General features: G+C 43.0%; 1 protein-coding gene across 3 annotated transcripts; it reads right to left on the bottom strand.

Annotated features, from left to right (window-relative positions):
- Nucleotides 1-4,513: 4,513 nt before the first annotated feature.
- COMMD6 (COMM domain containing 6) lies at nt 4,514-10,826 on the bottom strand. 3 transcript variants are annotated; one of them, XM_084767676.1, is made up of 5 exons: nt 10,754-10,826; nt 10,515-10,628; nt 10,414-10,425; nt 6,835-6,987; nt 4,514-4,865 (listed from the first exon to the last, which is right to left on the bottom strand). In XM_084767676.1, exons 2-5 carry the CDS (start codon nt 10,560-10,562, stop codon nt 4,815-4,817), a joined length of 264 nt encoding a protein of 87 aa, XP_084623802.1. In that variant the 5' UTR covers nt 10,563-10,628; nt 10,754-10,826; the 3' UTR covers nt 4,514-4,814. The 3 variants fall into 3 exon arrangements, with proteins under 3 accessions (XP_084623802.1, XP_084623803.1, XP_084623804.1); XM_084767677.1 differs by lacking the exon at nt 10,414-10,425; XM_084767678.1 differs by lacking the exons at nt 10,414-10,425; nt 10,515-10,628; nt 10,754-10,826 and adding an exon at nt 10,223-10,370.
- Between the last annotated feature and the right edge of the window lie 9,535 nt (nt 10,827-20,361).

The following is a 20,361-nucleotide window of genomic DNA, read 5'->3' as shown; positions in this document are numbered from 1 at the left end:
CCTCCACAGGGGCAGCATTTGTATTTCAGAATGAAAAATACCTCCTTTTTCAATTCTGTAAACGTACTTACTTTCTGTAGTACATGAAGGGGGTGCACTCGTAGGAGGAATAAATAGGCTTGCATTTTAGGCTGCCTCATTTGCTCTGACATTCCTTGAGAAATTTCTATGGCAGCAGTGTTGATTTCTGCCTCAACCTATTGACTACGTCATCACGGCTTAGAATCAGAAATCTCTCTGTATCCTGCATTTGCTTTCTAGATATAAAAGTTCCTTGGTGGTACAATAAATAATATTCCTTTCTCCTTTTCTTTGATTCTGAAATGTGGAATGCAGTGAGACCTGAAAGTATGCTGAAATTGTAACTAGCCGAAGATTAATAGCTCCCCCATCCTGAGGCAGTTGCAACTCAGAAGTGCAGAAATCAAGGCCAAGCTGATCTAGACATGCAATCCACTGCAGTCAGTATTTCTCAGTGCTATGAAATGGTGGGTTAATCAGCAACAAATCCAGGCTCTAAAGAGCTAGCAATGTGGGCGTGGTGGCGCACGCCTTTAATCCCAGCACTCAGGAGGCAGAGGCAGGCGGATCATTGTGAGTTCAAGGTGAGCCTAGTCTACAAAGCAAGTCCAGGACAGCCAAGGCTACACAGAGAAACCCTGTCTCGGGAAAAAAAAGAAAGAAAGAAAGAAAGAAAGAAAGAAAGAAAAAAAAAAAGAGCTAGCAATGTAGCTTAATGGCAGAGCACTTGGTTAAAATGAGTGAGGCCCAGCATTCAAGCCCCAGCAATACAAACAACTAACTGACAAACATAGGCCCTAGCAAAATCCCAAAACTTATTTGAGAATTTCATATAATATAAAATTTCATCTACCTGATAATACCTATACCTCATATCTTAGTCAAAGTTGAAAACTCAATCCTTGGATTCTGAAATTCTTAGTGAGTACAGTTGAATTTAAGGCCGATTTAAAATTAACAGCATCCGTTCATTAAAATTAATGAAATACTGTTGAAACAGTAAATTGAGGGGCTGGGAAGATGTGTGTACTTTACAATCACAAGGACCTGAGTTTGAGCCTGACTGTCTAGGCAGAGACAGACAGGCAGATGTATGGGCCTTGTTGGCAGGCCAGTCTGAAAAATTAGCAAATTCCGAATTCAGCGAGAGACTGTTTCTGGGAGAAAAAGTGTAGAGCAATTGAAGACATCTGGCTTCTGCACATATGCATATAAATGTGAACATGCATGGGCACGCGCGCGAGCGCACACACACACACACACACACACACACACACACATACACAGAGTGGAGGGGCAGATACATACACCAAAAGAACTCAGTCAAAAAGCAGAAATAAGGAATATTCCTTTTTAGACAGTATATAGACTGCTATATAGCAAGGTACTTTTTGAATTTTTAGACAATTGTCCCTGTTCAGAACTGAATTTACATTGACTGATAAGTCATATATATACATAATTCATGTAACTTTGTTATTTTAATGTAATATAATTCATATATCTACATATTTATATAAAATCAAGAATCATAAAAGTTCTGTACTATATTTTTCTTTGTGTGATAGGCTTTATTTGCTACACAGACATTATACACAGTATCTGAATATTCCACAAGCATGCTAGTGGTCTGAGCTATTTTCCAGTCTATGTTCGCTTCCCTGTTATGGATTGTTTTAATTATCAGCTTTACATAGTCTAGAATCACCTGAGAGAAGGGACTCTGAGGTTGTCTATAAGGGATTAACTTAATTACGTTAAGTGACGGTGGATGGTCTCAGTTAGGGTCTCATTGCTGTGAAGAGGCAACATGACCATGGCAACTCTTATAAAGGACAACATTTAATTGGGGCTGGCTCAGCTTCAAAGGTTTGGTCCATTATTGTCATGGCAGGGAACATGCCAGCATATACACAGACATGGTGCTGGAGAATGTTCTACACCTTGATCCACAGGCAGCAGCAGCAGCAGGAGACTGTGTGCCACACTGGGCAAAGCTTGAGCACGAGAGACCTCAAAGCCCGCCTCCACCATGACACACTTCCTCCCACAAGGCCACACCTAGTAGTGCCACTCCCCAGCATTCCATTCGAAGAGGAGTTTGGGGGCCATACCTACTCATACCACACGGATCCACCACTGTGGGTGGCTCCACTCCCTCGGCTCGGAGTCCTAGACTGAATAAAGAGGAGGTTGAGCGCTGGCATGCATTCAGTGCGCTCTACTCATCTGTCTGTGGACGAAATGTAACCAGTTCTCTCAAGTTCCTGCCCTGACCCTGATTTCCCTCCCTGCCAAGATGGACTGGGACTAAGTAAACTCTTTCTCAATTACTCTGCTTCTGCTGGAGTAGTTTATCACAAAAACCGTAAAGCTACTGAAACACTGGTGGACAGACTTTATGTGAAATTGGTGGGCAGTCTCATGAAGTACTTAAGAGCAGGTGGCCTGCTTTTTAGCAAGGGTTCCTGCTTCTTGGTTTACAGAGGGACTTAATGAGCCACCACGGGGCTCTGATTGCTGCTCATCTCTATTGTGTGCTCCTTACAAATATGTTGCCCCTCGTCCCTCAGTGGATGACCTAACTCTTCTTTTCCCACGGGTTCATCCCTACCTAAGTCAGGCCTCTGAATACAGCCCAACTGTCAGTACGAATCAGCCCAGGCTACAACTTCATGAGCTGTCCTGGACTGGCTTTGTCGACCTGGCTGGCCTCAAAGTCAACAGAGATCGCCTGCCTCTGCCTCCTGAGTGCACAATGCCCTGCCTCGGTGCTCTTTTTTAAGTTTTCCACCCCGCCCCCCAACTCCTGTCAGATTCTTCCCACCTTATCTCCTGTTCATTCTCTTTCAATAAAACAAGATGAAAGCCAAGACAAAAAACAAACAAACAAAAAACCAAAACCAAACCAAAACAAAACAAAAAAAACCCAAAAAAACAGACAAAAATGCTAAGATGAAACAAAAAGCCCAAACCAAGTCAACCAACATAAACAAAGAGGATCCATGTTTGCTCCACACCTACACAGTGGCTCACATCCTCCTAACTTAGGGGATCTGAACCTCTCCTCTAGATCAGGGGGTTCTGGTTTACTTTATACCACTATGAGGTATTTATGGAGAATCAGGAAGGATGAAGAAAGCAACCGTTAGCTCGCCACAACTGCTTGGTAGGTATCTTAGTTACTATTTTATTGCTTTGACGACACACCATGACCAAGGCAACTCTTAAAAAAGAAAGTATGTAATGGAGGTCTTGCCAGCTGCAACGTGGTAGAACATGCCTATATCCCAGCACTTGAGAGGCAGAAGCAGCTAGATCTATGAGTTCAAGGCCAGCCTGGTCTACAGAGTGAATTCCAGGACAGCCAGTCTCAAACAAAACAAACAAACAACCAGGGCTTGCTTAGTTTCAGAGGACAAGTCATGATTATTATGGCGCGAAACAGGCAGGTGTGGGGTTGAGAGCACATAGCATGATCTGTAGACATGTAGGCAGACACTGGGCCTGGCATGGCATTTCACCCTCAGTGACACACCTCCTCCAAAGAGGCCTCCTAATCCTTCCCAAACAGTTCCACGAACTGAGGATCAAGCATTCAAACACGAGCCAATGGGGACCATTCTCATTTAGAACAACACAGGACAGCAGACAGGGAAGGCAGCAGCGATGTGTATAGACACTACTAGGGGATGCTCTGTGCTGCACACAGGAAATTACTGGAGATGACTTTTCTACAAATACCAGGAGCAGAAATAGCTGAATACTAAGCTGATACAAGGATCGGCCTTACCCTAACCTGATTACAAACATCTGAGAAGAAAGTTGCACTCTTCTCACTAATTCTTTAAGTAATTCCTTTCATTATTTCAAGAGGCATGTTATAAGCCAGGCATGGTGGCACACGCCTTTAATCCCAGCACTGGAGGCTGAGGGAGGCTGATCTCTGTGAGTTCAAGGCCAGCCTGGTCTACAATGCAAGTCCAGGACAGGCAGGGCTACATAGAGAAACTCTGTCTCAAACAAAGTGTGCAAAGCTGCTTTAGTCAATTAATACTTTCCTAACTTCATGTAAGTTCCAGACAAGGTTTTATTTATAGTTGGATCTGTTGCCAGGCAGTGGTGGCGCACACCTTTAATCCCAGCACTCAGAAGGCAAAGGCAAGTGGATCTCTGTAAATTCAAGGCCAGCCTGGTCTACAAAGCCAGTCCAGGACAGGCAGAAATAAACAGAGAAAAACCCTGTCTCAACAAACAAAGAAAAAAAAAAAGCTAGAGCTGTTATCAGTAGGATTTGGAAATTTTCTAATATACAAAACTGTGTTGCATTTAATAGTATCATTTACTCATCAGTAAATGTGTAATATGTAAACATAATCACATATAATTTATACACATTAGTGTCCAACTTTGAGTTCACTGACAAGGCTAAGCAATGATCACACTAGAATAATTCACGTTCATCTGATTTTTTTAAAGCTATTTTTAAAAATTGGAAGTGAATTTCTTTAATTAATTAATTTCATTTTATGTACATTGGTGTTTTACCCGCATGCATCTCTGTGTGAAGGTGTAGGATCCCCTGGTAGTGGAGTTACATTCACTTGTGAGCTACCATGTGGGTGCTGGGAATTGAACAAAGGTCCTCCAAAGAGCAGCCAGCACTCCTAACCACTGAGTCATCCATCTCTCCAACCAAAGAAGCACAATCTTCAGTGTATAACTCTTCTTTGATCCATATGCAGTTCTCTTTCATAAGTAGAGTCCATTACTTTAGAATCAGGAGTCAGTGCTCACACAGTCTCAATTACAGCTGCAATTTCCTTGAACTGTCTGTAGAAATTCTGGAGAAAAGGGGAAAAGAATTAATTTTGCTTTTAAAGGATATTTATGTAGTTCCTTTAATTATATCTAATCACCAAATATATACTGGTTGCATTTTAATGTTATATTCTTGGTGAAGATAATTGAAAAACAAATATTCCTAAGCAAGAGGAACCAGAACACACAGTGAATTTGAGACAAACCACAGATGACCATGTCTAAAAAAATACACACAAAGAATTGTCTCCTGAAAAAAAATTACACATGTACATACTCCTGCCAATGTGGCAGGATTCATGAGGCACTACTCTGAAGGAAGACCATGGATAGCAGAGTCTAGGAATGTTCATTTTCCTTACATGTACACACAGTAGTTGCATGTAACATCCACATGTATGTGCTATTTGCCATACTGTAGACACAGGCATAAACATACAATGGAATCACTCAGCTTGTAAGAAGCTAACCTGCCATTTCTAATCCAGCTGACCCTGGGGGACGAAGGCAAAGACAGGCCCCACACAGCAAGATAGACACTGCATCATCTCACTTATATTGAGGATGCTGAATTCACAGATACAGACATTGAAGGTGACTGTCGGGCTGGGGTGGGGAAAGAGTGAAGATGTTGACATCTTCCTTCAAACACATAAACATTATGAAGAACCAATGTGTGTGGTCCTGTCTATCAAGAGCTCCTTAAAATACAGTTTGTAAAAGGGGAAATCAAATATCATACAGTGGTTTGGGAAAAGCATTTCCAGAAGCCCAAGATTGGGAAAACATCCTTAGCTTAGAGGCAGAACACCTACCTAGCAAGGCCTTATACCATACCACACACAGGTAAAAAACAAAGCTCGGGGCTGGAGAGATGGCTCCACAGCTATGAGTGCTACCTGCTCTTCTAGAGATGCTGGGTTTGATTTCCAGTGCCACTCATATGGCTGCTTAGAACTGCCTGAAACTCTGGCCCCATGGGATCTGATGCCCTCTCCTGGTCTCACTGGGTACTGCATTCATGTGGTGCACAGACACACAAGCAGACAAAACACCCTATACCTAAAATGAAACAAATAATAATACAGAAATTACAGAACCAATGCATTTTTATTCTTTTTTTTTTTAAATAACTTTTTATTTCTATTTCATTCACTATGGCTACTTTTCTAGAGTGCGCAACTTTGCTTTGAGAAGCAACTGCTGTGAAGGGTTCAAAGCAAACCAAGCCAAAATTGCACATGCCCGTTTGATCAGCTAATGATAAACATCGCTCATCATATACATTCAGGAGGAAATTGGGCTTAGTGTTCACTCCCATTTTCTTCCTTAGAAAAAGGTAAGTAAAATGACAATATGAATGTCCCAAGTTTAAGTATAAACTATTGAGTTACTTAAATCTGTAGCTAATAAGATTTGCCAGTAAGTGCTTGATCTGAACTGCATTTTGTAAACATTAGTCTAAAAACTCACAAGTCAAAATTGTTATTCAAAGATTAATTTTGCTTAAAACTATTACTAAACCTGAAGAGAAATAATAAAGTTAAGTAAAAAGTAAATATCCTATAAAGATTAAATATTTCTAAATACATCAAAAACTGGAGGCGGGGGAGGGGGCACTGGAGAGATGGCTCAGAGGTTTAGAGCACTGGCTGTTCTTCCAAAGATCCTGAGTTCAATTCCCAGTGACCACATGGTGGCTCACAACCATCTATAATAAGATCTGGTGCACTCTTCTGGCCTACTGGCTCACACGCAGGCAGAATACTGCATAAATAATAAGTAAGTAAATCATTTAAAAAAATGATACAGTAATTAAATGGCGACATACAAATCGGCACATCTTATTGAAAAAAAGAAAACTAAACTCCCAGAGAAAATGACTTTAGATAGTGTTTTAGTATGGACTACAGGTAAATAAAATTTCCTTTACGCCTGTATACCGCTTTTAAAACAGCAATGATACTTCAATTTGAGAGTTAAAGTACAAACCTGAAACTGTGGAATTGTCATTTCGATGGACTTGCTCTTTACTTGGCCAGAATTATCTGCCACTTTTAGCATCACTGCCACGTAAGGATACTTGAGGGATCTGCAGCTGTCCGAGCTCACAGCCATGCCCAGTTTCCACTGAAAATCTATAAGCTTTAACACAACATTACAAATAGCACGTGAGAGACGCCACTGCCTTGAACAAATACTTATTTATTCTGTCCTTGGTCTTGTATTCGTTTCAATATTGGTCACAGTACAAGAAAACAGCTTCATTTATGCTAGTAGGAAAACAGTGGTCAAACGCCAATGGAAAAAAAACCAAAGGGCGTAAGCAGAATCAGAAAACACATGGAAGAAAGAAAAAAAAGTCAAACAAAGACACCTAAGTCTCTACTGTGACAGAAGAGGTGTAGAGAGTGGCTTTTCCTAGCAGGCTTAGCTTCTGCTCTGCCTCAGCACCCCTGGAGCACTTTTCACCTTTCTTCCTGTTCCACCAAGTCCTAAAACAAAAGATGGGTGACGTGTTCCCTACCGTTGCCCGAGGCACGTGTGGAAACCATGGCCTTGTTTCCCTACTACACTGTCAATGACAAACCTACTATTACAGTGAGTGCTGCTGATGGTGGCTTTAGATTTAATCAGTCCTCATGACAGACAACAGCCAGGCGACGTGCTGTGCCGTGTGCGTGTGTGTCCGGTGCCCTCACTGAATCATCACAGTATTATAGGTTATTATTTCCATTTTGCAGATGACAAAACCCAGTTGCAGCGAGCTTATGTAATGGGTTCAAGGCCACACAGTTCAGAATTCAGAACAGAAAATTCCTGTCTGTCTGACTCTAAAAATTCTAAGTTTAAGGACTACTATGTTTTTAATCTGGTTTTTCACTGCTGCCATGGTATCAAAGAGAAGTGGATAAATGCAACTGTTCACACTGACCCTAAAACACGGGTAGAAGAATTTGTCTTACTTCCAAAGATGATGACTGGCACTCAAAATATACTTGCTGACTGACTGCTATTTTTTGCAGTGAAACCACTGCGTGCCTTGTGATACCCGTCCTCTGACAGACACCCAAGAGGTGCTGACTGTGCAGTTTCTACTCATTAGGACTAAGCAGTAACTTCTGAGGTCCCTATGCGCTGAACTAGAAGTCAGAAGACCGCTGCTCTTAATTATTACAATTTTCTTAATTGTATTTCCTCAGGCATGTGGGGTCAAAGGGCAACTTGGACTCAGTTTGTTTTCTCCGTGTGTTCTGGGGCCTGAACTCACATCAATATGCTGGGCAGTGAGCACCTTTACCCAGGGAGCAGCCTCACTGGCCCTATAATTTTCCTCATAAAGGTGAGAAACAGCTTATTACAAGGTGCTTTCCTCCTCCCCACCCCCCCATGGTTGTTTGTTTTTTGGTTTTGGAGACAAGATTTTTCTAAATGTCTTCACAATTGTGGTGACCTTCCTGCTTTCAGCTACCCGGGTGCTGGGGTTATAGGCACATGTACCCAGCTTGGGAGATGTATTTGCACCATTCTGTAGAGTTTATTTTTTTAGGTTGTCAAACTTGTTTAAAATTATATTTTTCAACTCTTGTGTCAGAACTATGCAGAAAAACAAAACTGAATCATATGTTTAAACTCATTATTAATTCTAATAGTCTTATAAAATATCTTGGCTTCCCTTGTGTCTATAATCATACGACCAGTGACCGGTGAATGACTGTATGGAAGGGATTACAGCACACTTGTGGCTCGGACACGCCCACGTCCTAATCACAGAGGCTTTCTTGTGTGAAACTGCAGATAGGAAAGATTTAACAAAGTAAGATCTCGGGCTGTACTTTCCTGCATGTGATCCCAATATAATCACAGTCTTTGGAGGACAGCAGGAGGGTGGGAGACGGAAGAGGAAGCTGGGGTTCTGACAATGCACAGGCCACCGACTAACAGAAGAAGCAGGTGGGGGAGAGGCCAGCCTGGTCTACAGAGCGAGTCCATGACAGCCAAGGCTACACCTAGAAACCCTGTCTGGAAAAACCAAGAGAGAGAGAGAGGAGGGAGAGGAGAGAGGGAGGGAGAGAGAGAGAGAGAGAGAGAGAGAGAGAGAGAGAGAGAGAGAGAGAGAGAGAGAGGAGGGATGGGGGAGGGGTGGGGTGGGGTGCACTGAGGGTGGGAGCAGGCCCTGAGAACAATAAAGGACAAACAAGTGACCCTCCCCTACAGCCACACCAACGCCTTCCTTCACCTTGGCTCTGTAACACTGGTTTTAAACTTCTGACTTTCAGAACTGTAAGGGATTAGATTCGTATTGCTTTAAGGTGGAAATCAAATAAATGAATAAATAAATAAATGCATGCCTATAGCCCAGTGCAGTTCTAAAACATATAACATACAGTGATGAACAAAATACTGTGAGACTCACTCAGATCTGGCTGGAGAGTTGGCTCGGTGGCTACAAGCACTTGCTGCTCTTCCAGAGGCCCTGGGTTTGGTTTCCAGTACTCACAGGGCAGCTCACAACTACTCTATTTCTGGAGACTCGGAGGCCTTTTCTGGCCTCCAGAGACCCACGTGTTGTACTGATACATAAGATTAAAAAAAAAAAAAATCCAAAAACAAGGCACCACTAACTCATCTGCTGTTAAGCAAAACCAAGTAGGTTTATCGGTGTCATGGGGGTTCCATCCCAGGCACCTTCCAAAGCAAAGGCAAGAGAAGCTGGTGAGGTGTGGCTCTAAATCTAGTGTGGGATGCAGACGCTAAAGGGTCACAAGTTCGAGGCCAGTGTGGGCTACAAGCTGAGTTTAAGGCCAGCCTCAAAAGTTTAATGAGAGCCTGCCTCAAAAAAAAAAAAAAAAAAATTAAGAAAGAAAGAAAATCATTTAGAGACAAGTCCCAGTCAGTCAACAGACACTTCTCTCAGCCCCTGCATTCTTACTATGTCTTAACTTCAGCATTTTCTTATATTTTATGTGAACATGGGTATCTCCTGACCTAATACTCCAGTTTTCTGACTCTCTTGGAAAAGTGTTATTATTAATTTAGAAAGTCGAAATCTTACTCCTGATGTAGATGAGAGGTTAGAAAAGTTATAGTCCGTCTTCAAAATAACTTCTTTAAAGAAATAACTGCGCTCGGCGGGGCAAACTTTTAATCCCAGCACTTAAGAAGCAGAGAGAGGTGACTCTCTGCGAGTTCAAGGCTGTCTCATCTTCCTAGAAAAGTTCCTACCTAGCCAGGACTACTCAGTGAGAAAGCCTGTCTCAACAAACAGGTTTTTGGTTTGTTTGTTTGTTTGTTTGTCTGTTTGTTTTAATGAAGGAAGCTGTCTTTGTAAATATTACTAAATTTGTAACCCTCACATTCTAAAACACCCAAGTCCTACCTTGGAATAAAGGTTGCCTAATTAAAGTGGAACAACGCTCGGTCTGCACTCTAAGGGCAGAGGAGTTTAAACTGCATCCACAGAGCTGTCCCCCGAGGTGCGAGGGAGAAACGCAGCCCTGGGGAAGGATCCATGCAGAGGGGCGGGGGCTGCACAGCTGCAGCTGCGAACAGGGCGGGGCGGCCACTCACCTGGCAGGTGACCTGGAACACAAGCAGAGACACAACTTAGAAAAAAATCCCCGGGCGCCACCGTCCGCCCCATCCCCCTTCTCCTCCCAGCGCATACTTACCTCTGATTTGGCGTCCAGCACGGGCTCCTTGACCGTAGACTCCTCCATGGCCACAGTAGAACTCCGGCACCGGCCAGCACTTCCGCTTCCGGCCCTAAGCCCAGCCCACTCACTCTAGGTAGAAAGAGGAAAATAAAATTTCATGTAACTCTGGTTTTGTCTCAATTAAACATCGGCTTTAGGAGATAGTGGGGAGAGGGAAGTTCTTTGGGGAGAAAGGCCAAGGACGTGGAGGAAACCTGGTGGTGGACTCATGACGTCCGGGACATCGCCTCCCCCTCTGTACGGCAAGGAGTGGGCTCGTCTCTGCGCAAGCGCAAAGTGAATCAGCTTGGTGCGGTGCAGCCACGCCCCCCAGCGTGGATTGTGTTGTGTTAATTTAACTACAATTGTCTGAGGCGTTTTCAGTGCTCAGATTGAGTTCTCTCTGGTTTAGCCCGACTTTAGGAAAGTGTAGCCAAAGGCTTAAAAAAGCAAAACTCTGCTCTTTATTATTCAATTTCAACCAGATTTCGGCAGCACCTTCTCAGCCTGTCTTCTCTCCTTTTTACCCCAGAATATCTAAGCTTATTTTTTTAGTACCCTGCCAACATTTTATTTAGAAAAACTTGAAAATATTTTCAGACAGGTTGCAAATAATAGCATTCTTATTCGTGTCACCCGCATTTACCAATACTTACTGCTTCACTGTATAAATTTGCTTTAATGCTGACTACAGACACAATAAGGAGTGTTTCATCCTTAAATACGTGAGCACTTATCTCCGAAGAACACTCTAACACTCTAATCATAAGTCAGGAGACCTACCAATGATGGAATGAAGTAAGTAGATCAAATCAAATTTACCTTTTTTTTTTTTTTGCTTTGGTTTTCTTTCTTTCTTTCTTTTTTTTTTTTTTTTTTTGGTTTTTCCTGACAAGGTTTCTCTATGTAGCCTTGGCCATCCTGGACTCACTTTGTAGACCAGGCTGGCCTCGAACTCACAGCGATCCGCCTGCCTCTGCCTCCCGAGTGCTGGGGGGTTTCGTTTTTTCAAGACATGGTTTCTCTGTGTAGCCCCGCCTGTCCTAGAACTGTCTCTGTAGACCAGGCTTGCCTCTGCTTCCCGGGTGCTGGGATTAAAGGCGTGGCCCAACAATCTTCTTAACATTGATTTGAAAGACCCCCGAAGGGAAACCCTCACTCAAGCCTCGGGATGGCGCGCACCCAAAGATACACAAACGACCGTCTTGCTGTAAACACATGAGGTAGTTTATTGGCGGAGCTCCGGGTCGACACGTATCTCACGCAGGAGACAGAGGGGTCGACCCAGAAGCGCAGGGGTTAGGGGTTTATATGGGCAAGGGTCAGGGGGAGTGGGAAGTTTTGGCGCGGCCACACACGATTGGTTGTTTCAAACATTTGAACATCAGCAAATTGCGTAGGCAGATCTGGGGTAAGCTCAGACTTAATCATACGGGAACAGTCCTTGGTTCCTGTTTTTCTTGAAACCCGAGGGTAGATGTTTTATCTGAGCTGACAACACATCTGGTTAAACTCAAACCTGGAACATTGTATACGGGCCTCAAAGAGGATTAAGCAAACACCATAAAATTGGATGAGGGGTCTTAGCTCATTACTCACTTGATCATGTCCGGTACCTGCTTCTCTCAGGAATTTGTCCTTGTGTATCCTCCCTATCTTTTATGGCCAGCCGGTCCCTGGAACACTCAGTAGGCCTTTGTCTCCTATCTCCGCATTCTTTGTGACTTATCATCTGGGACCTTGGGCTAGCATACCTGTCGACCTGCACTTATGAGTTAGAGAGCTCTGCTGTTCTGGTTGCTTTAATGCTAATTAAAAATTTTCCCTTTCAGATTAACTCACCCACAACCAGAACACAACCAGGCGCTCCCATTCTCTTTGGTCCCTAAAGTTCCCCAAGTCAGGTTGTGAAATAGCTGGTGCTCCCTCAAGGGACTGGGGCAGAATCTGCTTTTAAAAGTCATTCAAGTTGTTGGCAGACCTTAGTTTCATGCAGTTTCTGTGTTTTGTTGGTGTTTAGGGAGTCTCAGATTTTAGAGACTTCATACCCATTTCTCTGCGTCCTTCCCGCCACTCCAAAGCCAAAAAGTAGAGCTTCTCCCTCATGTTTGCTAATCTAGCCAGTTTTGTCCCTGCTTTTTTTTTTTTTTTTCAAGATAGGGCTTTTCTGTGAACCCTTGGCTGTCCTAGACTAGCTTTGCAGACCAGGCTGGTCTCGAACTCACAGAGATCTGCCTGCCTCTGCCTCCTGATTGCTGGGATTAAAAGTGTGCACCACCACACTGGGAGTCTCTGCTTTCTTTTACCCACATTCTTTGTTTTTTATTTTATTTTATTTATTTATTTATTTATTTTGGGTTTTTCGAGACAGGGTTTCTCTATGTATCCTAGGCTGTCCTGGACTCACTTTTGTAGACCAGGCTGGCCTCTAACTCACAGCGATCCGCCTGCCTCTGCCTCCCGAGTGCTGGGATTAAAGGCGTGCGCCACCACGCCCGGCTCATTCTTTGTTTTTAAACGCTCAGATGGTTAAATACAGCATGCTCAAGAGATCTAGGCTAGCTCTCGTAGGCTTAAGGTATATGGCTGAATTACATCTTCTGAATAGGGCATAGATTACAGTTTTGTTGAATAGAGATGAGCATCTTTGCAGGCTGAACATCTTTAGAGTTCCACTGACCACAGAACAGATTCTGTAGGATTGTTGAATTGTACTGGTTAATGTGCTCACACACACCTGATCACGAGAGCTGTGCTCTGTCATGCTGTAGTTGAAATCTAATTCCAAAGAAGTCTCTGGCCAGTATTATTGGGCTTACTTAAATATACTAATTAGCTTGGGAAAAGAATTCATGAATGAATGAATGAATGGCCCATCTCATGGAAATAGGATGAAAAGATAGAGCAGTATTATATATACTTCAGGTGGAGAAGTACATTAGTTCTAATTATTAGGGTCCTTTCCCCATTTTTTTAAAGCACAGAATCTCACCTGGAACTCACTACGTAGATGAGGTTGCCTCATAGACCACCACACATGGCCTATGAAGTGTTAACGGTAGTTATTCAATATGACTACCTCTTCCTGTGAATGGAACTCCCGAAAAGAGTCTATTGTCTGCAGAGACTGATTTCTGTGGAGAGACTGGAGTGTTGCAGGTCCAGAGGCCAATTACTTTACTTTGGGCTAGCTCTAGCCCTCCAAAAGAGCCATTTCCCACCCACTTCTGTGTCAGCATGACTGTTACTTATTAGACAGAAACCTTTTGAACTCTGTTAACTTAACAGATTACTAGCTTCCACAAGCCCAACAGCTAAGAACAACATCTTATAGCATCATGGGCCTATAGAAAAGCTTCTCCCATCTCAATGCGTCTGCCTCTCTGATGTGCCCATCAATGTGCTTTAAGCTTACCTCAGCTTATGGCTGGGGGTTTTTTGTTGCTGCTCTTGTTGTTTGGTAACACTAAACAACGTCATGAGGCCTTGGGGGCTCCCCAAAAAACCCTACCCCACTGAGTGACCTCCCCAGCCACAAAGACCTGTCTTCTGGGGGTAGCTGTATAAATTAGAAAAGGTTTGAAAATTTCATTTTTCAAAGCAGAAAGGAGAGAAAGATTCCTTTAAGTTAGAAAAAAAAGGGGGGGATTTTTGAGAATTCCAGCCCCAAGGTAAAGTGGGTCTTGCCCTACAGTTCAGGGCAACTAAGAACTGGAGATGTCTGATCAAAAATAAGAGACCGTGTTGGCTGCCATTGGCCTTGATCGGTAGGGAAGCCATCCCTTGCTTGGACAGCCTGGCTTAGTTACAAGGTTGCTGCCTCTCAGCCTCTCAGTCCTTCCAAATCTTTCCTATTGCCTGCATAAGGGCATGGTGGGGCCTGGGCCTGATTCCTACATTTCAATGAACATTGCTGTGCTGTTGGTGCTGGGGTTTGTTTGTTTGTTTGTTTCTTCAGTATTAGTCTAAAATGAACTGGAGACATAGGCTTTGAGGTTGGCTCAAGGGAAAACATGATACAAATGAAGATATTCCAATGGTAACAAAGGGTCAAATTTGGTCTGAGATAGGAGACTAGGGGCCCGTGGAGAGAGAAAAAAAGAGCAAAAGAGCAAAAGAGCAAAAGAAAAGAAAACTTCATGAAACTGCTTTCACATTGAAACATGGAACTTGGGTTAAGCTAAATCTGTGATCCTGGGCCATGGTCTCTCAAAATGGCTCCGAACTATTCCTTATTCCCTTTAAGAGGAGAGCTGTATTTGCGGGTAGACATTTAACTTTGAGAAATCAGGCCACACATGCCTACAGCCTCTCTGCTGGCACAGAGACCTGATAAAAAAAAATTATCCTGTTTGGCCTTGAAGTTCTCTCCCTCTCTGTGCAGCTGTGTGCAAGCTTAGGACAACCTTGAATTACACGTTTACTCTATCTAGTGCCTTCCTGCCTTGGGATGGCTGCTATAAAAGCTAGGTCAGTCATGGTCACTTGGTATGCAGCTCATTCTTGCTCTGCCCCCTCTCCACCCCAACTCAACCTGTTCCTGGGAACCTACAAGACTCAGAAATTCCCTTTGTGCTAGTGGAAATGAAGGCTCTTCTTTCAAGACCCCATCATGCCTCTGGTATGATGACATCCATGCTAATGTTCTCCCAGTTCATGACGTCATCCTGGCTATCAAGAACATATAGCACCCCGCCCCCATACAATCCTTCCAAAGGTCTCCGTTCTACAAATTTACTTACTTTTATAAGTTATAATAAACACATGGCAAACTGCTCTTTTTCAGACCTATACCTTACGAGATGATAGAATTTTCCTAAGACTTTGACTTATAAAGTGCAGATTTGGGGTCTGTGACATGACTCAGTCAGTGAAAGAGCTTGCTGCTGAGCCCGTCAACTTGAGTTTGATTCTTGGGACCATATAGTGGAGGAATAGAACTAAATGACTGTCACAAGTTGTCCTCTGACCTCCTCAAGCACACCCCCATGGCACTAGTGCAGTTATACACACACACAGTCACATAATAATAAATTAAAAACATTAAAATGCAGATTTTTATGAAGTTAAGAAAATTGCCAATCTGGTGCCTCATATTTGACCACGTCCCCTGGATGGGGAGACCTGGTGGCACTCAGAGGAAGGATAGCAGGCCACCAAGAAGAGACTTGATACCCTATGAGCATATACAGGGGGAGGAAGTCCCCTTCAGTCACAGTCATAGGGGAGGAGAGTTAGGGGAAAATGGGAGAGAGGGAGGAATGGGAGGATACAAGGGATGGGATAACCATTGAGATGTAATATGAATAAATTAATAAAATAAAATTAAAAAAAAAGAAAATTGCCAAAATTACATACCCATAGTTACAACTTTTAAAAATTGATTTTAATCCAATGACATCTATGTAGGATATATAAATCAGAATGCACTTGGAGCATTTTCATTAAATGCTCCTTCTCCCCCTTAGTCTCACCTAAGAGGAAATCCACAGCGCCGTATATCTCAGACTCCAGATGTAAGGGGGGGGAGGTGTTTCAGTGGAATGAACAATACAAAAAGACATTTCTTTCTATTTAAGCATTTATTTTAGTTTGTTTTAAAATCCCAGTGATACAAATCTGAGTCAAGCTAGCCTAAGCAAAATAGCAGAAATGATTGTCTCCCAGCTGTGACCTCTGAAGCGCGAGGGTGGAACACACTGATGTGCCAAGGGAACGTACTGTGAGATGAGACGTGCATAGCAAGAGAGCCCAGCCCCTTGGTCCTCAGCCCGGGTTTGGCCTCTTGATCGTTTCTTCGCTCCATTTTCTTTGTCTTCCTTTGTTGTTGTTGCTGGGGGAGGAGGGTACATATACAGACGTGGACAGCCAGTGTCTTTGGGGTCATAGCTGTCTGAGTAATAGTGCCAGGATGAAAGAGGAAGCCCAGATGAATAAAGGAAGCTGGTCTTGAATCTCAATTCTGTAAAAAAAAAAAAAAAAAAAAGACTGATTAACATACTGAGTCACATACCCCCTCCTTGGACCAATACTAGGTGAGGATGCATTGCTCTTTGTCTGCTCTATGGTCCTATGGTGTCTAGAAAGGGTATAATTATGTGATTAGTAAAGTCACCAGTTTAACAGAGAAGAATGATATCACCAGTAGGAGCAACAAGGATGCTGCTCCCCAACTGAGATTAAAAGATGCTAAGAAAACAAAACGACTAGAGGTACCTTAGACATATTTACTATATCTTACTGTGTTATCCTACGCTATCAGTGTATGCAGTCCAAATCCTCCAAGGATGTTTACTTCCTACCCCACAGCCTGTGAATAAGTTACTTTATGCCACACACGGGAATTACAACTACATGTCAGCTGCTAACCAGATGTTACTCAGGCGAGAACAATGTGATGACAAGTGTCCTTCTTTGGGGAAGATGAAGGTGATGAGTTATAGACTTAGGCAGAGTGTGTCAGAGTGAAACAATGTGACAAAGACTCACCTAAATTGCTGGCTTTGTAGACAGGAAAGAGGCTAAGAGGCAAAGAATGATGATAGCTTGCAGAAGGCAGAATAGTGAAGAAAATGGATTCTTCCACATAGATTCCAAGACTATTTATTCCAAGTATAAATGTCCTCTGGAAGCTTTGTAGCCCAGCAATATCTATTTCAGAATTCTGACCTTCAGACTAGAGAATAATAAATTCTTGTCGTTTTAGACCACTAAATTATGGGCTGCCGCTGGTGATGGCTCAATTGGTAAAGTCCTTGCTACATAAGCACTTGAGGACCCGAGTGTGGATCCCTACCACCTACATAAAATAGAAAGACACCATAGAATAAAGCTGTAACCCCAGCACTGGAGGCAGGGACAAAGGGATCCCGGGCATGCACTACCCTATAATCCAGCCTACTCAAATCTGGGAGGGCCAGGCTCAGTGAGAGATGTTGTCTCAAAAATCAGGAGGATAGCAATTTGAGGAGGATATCTGATGATGACTTCCAGTTGGCCTCTGACCTCCATGAACACATACTCAGGGTTAGACACAAACACAAACTAAAAGGAAAGGTCACTGAAGCTACAGAAATTGTGTACCAAACAGTAAGAAAGCAATACCATATGATAGATTACTAAAGTGCTGAGGGCTTTACAGCCACTTAAATCCAAGTTCAGATCCCTATGCTGTCCTTCAGCTGGATGCCTTGTTACACTAGCTGAGTGTTAGCCTTCCTGCCTGTAAAGAGAGGCCTGCTAGTGTTCCTCACAAAGTTTTTATTCAAGTGTGTGAGGCCATGTATGTGAGCACAGCAAAGCCCTTCCTTGCCACAGATACTGAAGTCCAAAGATGTTAAACAGTATTTCTTAGCTCCCAAGTAAAACTTCCACTGGTGTGGCTTAATTTGCAGTTGGCAGTCTAATTTCAGAGGGATTCCCAACTCCCTGTGTGCCTTTTGGAATTCTCCAGTGTTTCCTGTGGATTGAAGGCTATCCTTCATGATAGTCACAAATATAAGCATGCGTGTGTAATCAGTGTATAACACAAAGATGGACACCTTTGACTTCACTCAATTTATATTCCTTGTATCCTAAGGTTTTACAGCTTAAAGATCGTCTTAAAAATTCTCAGCTTTTGAGCCAAATCAGGCTGACCTACCTATGAAAACAGCAACAAAGACAGTGAAATGGCCTGTATTATAAAAACAGAAACTTCACTTGGATATTTGAACCACTCACCTGAAAACAGGAAGATCATATTGTCATTGTTTCACTTCTGTTGCTGTCATAAAAAACAAAACAAAACAAAACAAAACAAAAACCCAAAACTCAGATAAAAGCTGGCAGTTCTGGGCAGAGTCATGGAGTGTCAGGAGACCCACACCCCTGGTCACACGGCACCTATTGCTCGCACCATGTAGCAGCCAAGAGGGAAATAATGCGTGCATGCCAGCGCTCAGCTGACTCTCTCCGCTTGTTTCATGTCCAAAAGTCCCTGCCTAGGGAAAGATGGCGCCCATAGTGGGTGTGTCTTCCTATCTTAGTTAATGTAATTAGGATAACCCCTAACAGACCTGGCTAGAGGTCTGCTTCCCAGGGGAGTCTAACTTTTTGTCAAATTGACAATTAAAACTAACCATCGCAGTTGTCAACCTTTGGCTAAAGAGAACTTCCAGAGTTTGTTTGCTTGTTTGGTCCACTGGAGTTTGTTTGTTTGTTTGTTTTGTGTGTGTGTGTGTGTGTGTGTGTGTGTGTGTGTGTGTCTGTATGAGAGAGACAGGGTCTCTCACTGAACATGAAGCTTGAGGATTTGGCAAGACTAGCTAGCCAGGAAGCTCCAAGGGTCGTCCCAAGTCTGTTTCTCCAGCACCTGGACCCCAAGTGCACAACACCACACCAAGATTCTTCATTTTGAGACAAGGTCTCACTATGTAGCCCTGGCTAGCCCAAAACTAGCTATGTAGAGCAGGCTGGCCTCTTCCTCATAAGTACTAAAATTAAATAAAGGTTTGGCTCATCACATTAGGTCCCCACACTTTTGTTTTAACATGAGTGCTGGGCATTTGAACCTGGGCCCTCATGTTTGCACGGCAACATTGCACCCACTTAGCTGTCTTCCTAGCTTCCTAGAATCTCTGTTACACGTGTAATATAAAGAGGTGTAGTGCCTGGCCTAGGGAAATGGAGCCATTTTATTGTAGCCATGCTCGCTGATCAAGTGTTGAGAATTATTATTACCTCATATTGATCACAGGTGTTTCCAGACGTGTCTTTACTAGCTAGGCTATGTGCAAGTTGACAGTTTGGCAGTACTACCCAGCATTGAGGCAGATGATGGGGTATTGCATGTGCATCACAATGACAGCTGTGACTGTTTCTTGTTGAGAAAAATAATACAAGGTAATGAATAGTCAAGGTGGTGTGCCATGAGTGGGCTGTGGTTAAATGGAGATATTGATCCCCTTGGGACAACTGAGTTAAGAGCCGCTTCTGGGCTGATCATAACCGATATGCCAAACTTAGATCAGGTGTTGAAAATATACTGCATTTCATTAATTCTTTTCTTCCCCTGAGGCACAATGAACCTTACATATCATTCAGGCTGGTTTCCCATCTGCAGTGCTCTGGCTTTAGCCTCTAAGTTGCTGGTTGCAACTGAGCCCAGCACTAGTCAATCAATTCTTAAACGTTGTAATTCGACATTTAAAATCCCCAAAACAAATGTTCCTGGTCATAAAAGTTCTTCTACTGGCTGCTGTTACCTACGTGGCATTGTGACTCAGTTGTTTTTTGCAGAAGCAAGCATGAACTCATTCATAGCTCTTTAACATTAGTCTTGAGTTATGAGGATCACAGACCCTGTAGGTATTATGTTTAATTGCCACTTAAGGTGTCTTTTAAAAGATTATGTTGTGACCTGACATAATGGAAGATTCTTGGTGGTGGAAAAAGTATGAAGAGTGGATTTTAGAATAATATGGATGACTAGGAGAATGAAAATCTCTCTCTCTCTCTCTCTCTCTCTCTCTCTCTCTCTCTCTCTCTTCTTCCCTTCTCGCCTTCGCCTTCTCTCTATTTCCTTTTTCCTTTTTCTCTTCTGTCTCTTTCTCTCTTTGATAGTGTCTCAGTACATAGCCAAGACCAATTTGGAGCTCACAATGGAGCCCAGGCTAGCCCTAAGTTCACAATCCTTACTACCATTCTCCTACCTTGACTTCTCAAATGCTGGGCTTAGAGGCATGCACCACCACAAGTGGGAATTCATTTCGGGGCTAGGGGAGATCTGTGCATGTCTGTGACTGACTGCAAAAATACTGCAACCATTGATGTTGAATTTACA

The sequence above is a fragment of the Acomys minous genome, assembly GCF_964271855.1.
Source record: "Acomys minous genome assembly, chromosome: 18".
Classification (NCBI taxonomy): Eukaryota; Metazoa; Chordata; class Mammalia; order Rodentia; family Muridae; genus Acomys; species Acomys minous.
The sequence above is the reverse complement of the archived record's forward strand: the minus strand, read 5'-3'. Positions and strand labels throughout refer to the sequence as shown.

Bases quoted from the DNA above. Each gene is read 5' to 3' on its own strand.
- COMMD6 (XM_084767676.1), bottom strand. From the start codon at position 10,562: ATGGAGGAGTCTACGGTCAAGGAGCCCGTGCTGGACGCCAAATCAGAG. The intron at 4,866-6,834 runs GTTTGTACTTTA...CCTTTTCTCCAG, and splicing joins TGACAATTCCACAGTTTCAG to AATTTCTACAGACAGTTCAA.